The sequence below is a fragment of the Pygoscelis adeliae genome, unplaced genomic scaffold, assembly GCF_000699105.1.
Source record: "Pygoscelis adeliae isolate BGI_AS28 unplaced genomic scaffold, ASM69910v1 Scaffold343, whole genome shotgun sequence".
Lineage (NCBI taxonomy): Eukaryota > Metazoa > Chordata > Aves > Sphenisciformes > Spheniscidae > Pygoscelis > Pygoscelis adeliae.
In genome coordinates, this window is record NW_008824402.1 from 12,431 (window position 1) to 18,195 (window position 5,765).

At 44.4% G+C, this 5,765-nt stretch overlaps 1 protein-coding gene across 1 annotated transcript in view; it reads left to right on the plus strand.

Annotated features, from left to right (window-relative positions):
• Positions 1-3,152, plus strand: part of IGFN1 (immunoglobulin-like and fibronectin type III domain containing 1) — a 13,373-nt gene extending 10,221 nt beyond the window's left edge. The window contains exons 11-13 of the mRNA XM_009320351.1: positions 30-329; positions 830-1,156; positions 1,955-3,152. Coding sequence (XP_009318626.1) covers positions 30-329; positions 830-1,156; positions 1,955-1,968 — 641 coding nt within the window. The 3' untranslated portion in view covers positions 1,969-3,152. The remainder of the gene's footprint in view (positions 1-29; positions 330-829; positions 1,157-1,954) is intronic.
• Positions 3,153-5,765: the final 2,613 nt, after the last annotated feature.

Here is a 5,765-nt window from a genome sequence, read left to right on the forward strand (position 1 = left end):
TTTTTATATTATTTGCCTTCATCTGACAGATATCCCACAATCGCCTGGACCTATTCAATTGGAAGAGAATGTGCCAAATACAGTGACAGTAACCTGGGAGCCATCAGCATCTGAGAAATGGGAAAATAACCTCTACTACACAGTCCTGAAACGTGAATCACAGAAGGGCTTGTGGCACGTGGTGGGTGACCTGATCTACACCAACAAGTTCACATTCACCAAACTGATCCCAGGCCGGGACTACTACTTTAGGGTTGTGGCAAAAAATAACTTGGGAGCCAGTGGTCCATCTGAAAGTGTGCAGCCTTGGAGAATTGGAAAACCAAAGGGTAAAACAGCTTTTACAAATAGTTAGCCGTGTGTTGTCATGCTTTGTTTCTTTTATTGTTTCTAACACACCATCCTGAAATGGGTCTCTCCTCCTGTGAACATTTAGTTGCCCAGAACAAGAATGCATAGAGATACCCTAAGAAATTCCAGTTTGGCAGGGAAGGCTTGTCCTTTCTGCATGGACATTGTGCAGATAGATCCTTTATTTCCAGCCATTATATCATGTAATTCACCACAAAATTAATTCCCAGCAAAATCTAAGGCTTAAGTTTTGCAGAAACCAAAGTTTCTGACTTCAAAATTAAATTCTGGCTAATTTGAGAAGAAACACAGATTACAATCCCTAGGTGCATGGGATCTCTGGCAATTTGCAGTGCAGAATGCCAGACATTTTGCACAACCAAGTGTCATGATTGAAAACCAGTCCTTTAAACCCTGAGCTCTATTGCTGTGAAGCAGTATCTCAGTGTGTGTTTGTATGTTGCTGTTCTTTTTACAGCTGAATTTCAAGTCAAACCACAGAAATACAGGAGAGTTAATCAAAACCAGCCCCCGAGATTCCTCGTCCCATTGAAGCCTCATGTGGTGACTACTGGGAGCGAGTGCCGTATGAGCTGTGCTGTTGGAGGCCATCCACCTCCAAAGATCACGTGGTACAAGGACAATAGCGACCTCTCCAATGATGGTACCTATTTTTGCACAAACGACTTCGGTGTCTGCTCCCTGGTTGTCCTAGGTGTCACAAAACATGATGAAGGAGAATATATGGTAGAAGCCACCAATGAATTGGGCCGTGCATCAAGCAAAGCCTTCCTCACTATTAAAGGTAACAATCTTTAATGTTTCTCTTCGTCATGTGATGTCAAGATATGTCATTGCTGTCAAGATGCCTTATAAATGGTAGCCATACAGCTTTATTTACTGACGAGCAATCTCCTATAAGGCAGCGTATATTTGGACTGCTTTATTGAATTTTTAATTAAGCTACTAGTGATCAAGCATGAAACAGAAATAGGAATTAAAAGGCAGACATGAGAAAAACACTTGATTTCTACATGAGCCGGATGTTTTGGTTGACCTTGAGCAAATCTTTCAGAAAGAAATAGCCCATTTTCATTTAATAAGATAATATCTAGGTTAGATTTTTCTACAGTGCAGGAGCTACAGAATAGAAGATCCTGCAAGAAGTGCAAGGTTAGATGAAGCAGTGAGGAAAAAGCTGGTGTTAGGTGGCCGAAGGCAATGAGAAGGGAGGAAAGAGAGGAACGTGGTATGAGTTAAACAGGGTCATTGGGGATCCTGATGTGAATAGAGAATCAGTGTAGCTGACTGAGGATAGATGCACGGTGGATATACTTAAGGATAAATATCGTTGGCAATTTTACTCAGTTTATTATGAAATATCTTTTACTTTGAGTCAAATATTTTCCTTTTAATGCAATTCAGAATACCTTGTTGGGATTATATGAGTGAAGAAATGGGTCAGTTGAATCCCTGTAATCCTTTTGCAGACATTGGTCTTTTTGGTCCTGTAACATTTTGGGTCCCCCTCCTGGTATACCTTACAGACTACCATCTCCCTCATTACAATACTGAGCTACTTCTCTCTTTCTCTTATTTTCAGACTCCACCCTGTAGCATGACCTTCCTGAGAACATCTCTGCACTACTATGCAAATGAGAAGGTTTTCACTGAGAACTGGCTCTATACGAAGGCTATGTATTTATTTTCAGATGTGCATTATAGTCTGAGTGTTTTATTTTTCAGATCCAGTAGTTGCATTTTGAACATGATGCTGCATTGTAGTCAAAATGGGGAAAAAAGCTTTAAGAGAATTGTATCTTTTTGTAATGATCATGGCTTTCCACTTAGACCTTTGATACACAAATAAGAAGCTTCAGGAACACAGAAGATGAGAGGAAAAATAATTGGCCAAATTGAAACTTTCCATGGAGAACACAGGCGTGAGAGATCATTCTGCCACACCACTCAACTGCTGTCAGGCTACAACAAGAATATTTCTTCACACCAGAGATCTTTGAAGCTGGCCTTTTAGCGTGTGGTTTTCTAATCCAAAGCAATCATTTTAGATTCCATGTAATTCTCAGCAGGTTTCCTAATTCTGGTAGAAGCAGTTCTGCATGTATTCCACTACCAGTAGCAGCTAAGTATATTATTTCCCTTAACCTCTAAGTTGAAAAGAGTATCCGCCTGCTAGTTTTATCGGGGCAAGAGATAAATTCTCAGACTAGGCTAACATGGGGTAGTGCTACTCACAGTGAAAATGCATTGATGGGAATGAATGGAAACCTAGAACCAGTTGTATTAGTGTGAGCAGATCAATGCTGTACTTAAAAAAACCTACTGTAGCAAGTGCTATAAAAAAGGATGTATCAGTCCTAAATTACCCCATCAGTATCACCTTTGAAACATAACTGCCCTTTCCTCATGACATCGCTAGAATGTTTTTGCCTAATGCAAAAAGAGGTTAAAAATCTTTCATGTTTGACCAGAAATATGAGGTACCACCAGAGATCCTCTGCCATGGCTGGGGGATTCCATCACTGAGCAGAGAAGGAGACTGGAAAGCAAAAATGTTATGATGACTGTACGAACGTATAGCATTGTAGCCTTACCACCAAAGGTACTTTGATGACGGCATCTGGAAGAGAGGAGAGTCTAGATCAAAGACTCAAAGCCACTCGATCCTCAGACAGCCAGTCAGACATTTACGTGGGACTGAAATGTTCTTTTTGATTATGTTTTGTACAATGTTGTACAGACATAGCAACAGTAGATTATGAAATTAAACCATAATTCAGTAAAATCTAAGTGTTTATTTTGGAAAAGGAAGCTCAGCCGGTTCCTGAATGCCAATCTATGTCTGTTGCAACAGCATTTTCACATGTAATGGCTATATAAGTCCACCCCTCACCTTGTATCGCATATGTAAGTTCCTGTTTAATCTTGGAAGAACAGAAGAACAACAGATATAAGGCTTTTATAAGTTTATTTCTCGCTAATATCTGAGCATGCTGATGGAGTGGCATAGTAGTGCAGTAGAGACTGCAAATTAGGTTCAAAAAATATAATAATGTGCATGACAGCATAAGCCAGCCACTTACTGATCAGGATGTACCCATGGCAAGTGATCTCACACCTCCTTCCTTGAAGCCATCAATACCAGTGCTACTGGGAACATTTATGTTGCACGCTAATCTTAAGAAAGGATCATTTTGTTTATACATGATAACCTTCACCGCTGTATTGTGACCCCTGTCTCAGGCCCTCCTTGATCCACCAGATGAAGCCTATGTACGGTCCACCTGTTATATGCAAGAGAAATAGAGGGCTACTCCCCTTCAGGTGTCTACTTCCATCAGGGGCACAACTGTCTGTTCTTCCCTTTTTCACCACGTGTGGGCACCTCTGGTTAGTGCTCCCAGCCTATGGGCTGCCAACCCCCTCCAAATCTTGTTATGGAAACCGTCTCCCAGGAGAGTGGGGATTCCCAGGACCGCCAGCGTGGACCCACCTGGCTCCAGCCTTGTGTAGAATCATAGAATCATTAAGGTTGGAAGAGACCTCTAAGATCATCGAGTCCAACCGTCGACCCAACACCCCCATGCCCACTAAACCATGTCCCTCAGCGCCTCATCTACCCGTCTTTTAAATCCCTCCAGGGAGGGTGCCTCAACCCCTTCCCTGGGCAGCCTGTTCCAATGTTTAACTACTCTTTTAGTAAAGAAATTTTTCCTCACATCCAACCTAAACCTCCCCTGGCACAACTTGAGGCCATTTCCTCTCGTCCTTTCGCTTGTTACTTGGGAGAAGAGACCAACACCCACCTAGCTACAGCCTCCTTTCAGGTGGTTGTAGAGAGCGATGAGGTCTCCCCTCAGCCTCCTTTTCTCCAGGCTAAACAACCCCAGTTCCCTCAGCTGCTCCTCATCAGACTTGTTCTCCAGACCCCTCCCCAGCCTCGTTGCCCTTCTCTGGACACGCTCCAGCACCTCGACGTCCTTCTTGTAGTGAGGGGCCCAAAACTGAACACAGTATTCGAGGTGCGGCCTCACCAGTGCCGAGTACAGGGGCACGATCACTTCCCTGCTCCTGCTGGCCACACTATTTCTGATACAGGCCAGGATGCCATTGGCCTTCTTGGCCACCTGGGCACACTGCCGGCTCATGTTCAGCCAGAATGTACCATCCTACAAAAATGGGCAGGGCGGTGCCGGTGCCTAGCCTGTGCTCTTTGCCGTGCTGAGGCCACTTGTCCCTGATATGCTGACATCTCGAGCAGTTTTGGTAGCCAGGTCAGTCAAGTCCCTTGATGTGCTACTTGTCCATCCTTTGAAAGAGCATGGAGTCTGGGCATAGACAGCAAGTGTCCACCGAGCCAGCTGCCATGGTTCAGTGGGTGAAATGGGTGTATGTGCTAAGCCAGAAGCATGGGACCATGGTCAAGAAAGCAAGTGCCTGTTGCTACTGCTGAAGGACTCCTTCATGCTCAGCTGGGAACTGCAGTGCTGCACCTAGAGGAGGGTCCATCGGGATTTAGATGTTTCTTCAGAGGTCGCCTGTTGCTCCATGCAAAGAGGGAAAATTAATTCCTGCAAGGAGCGGGACGTGCTGCTCCCTTCCCTTGGAGGAGGACCATCTCAGTTTCTGCTTCTCTATTGGCAACAACCTGATTATCTTCCCTGTAATCCGCATGTTTATATTTGATCCGCAGGATCAAATTAGGTTCATACCTGGAGATGCACTTGCTGCTGTTTGTACTCTGAATATGCTAAGAGGAGAGAGATGCTTTCTTGCAAGGCTGAGTGACAAACACCAAGTTTTCAGTAGCTTCAGACTGACTTACACTGGTGAAGACACTGTAGGAGCGTGTGGTAGTTTCTGTGTAGCGAATGTGCAGCAGTAGGATTACTTTTGCTATTTTCTTCTTGACTGATAAACATAAGGGCCAAGCTTGCTGGAAGGACTTGAACATTTGAGACTGAAGCCTGAGTGATCTCTGGAAGGACCTGGCACACTAGGAGCAGGGGGGTCTTGCAAGTCTTGCTGAGAGTTGCAGACTTACCCCTGTGCACAGATGTCAGCATCAATTCAAGCTAGTCCTCTGCTGTTAATTCTCTTGAATATTTTATATTCCAGCCCCATGTGCTTAAAGCACTGGTACTTAACACCTGGGGAGCAGGCCTGAGCCAGACATGTCATGCAGGGCTGCAAGACAGAGAGCCTGACTAGTAGTGTCAGTAATTCAATGAGGAACAGGTTGTGTGCACAGGTAAGACTAGTGCACTAGAAATGGCCGGTCAGCATGAGAAGCAGGTGAGTGAGTGTTTCGAAGCCAGCAGCACTGCCTGTTTATCCTGTGCACTTTGATTACAGCAAAGTGGTGCTCCCCCTGCCAGGAATCACCCTCCGAG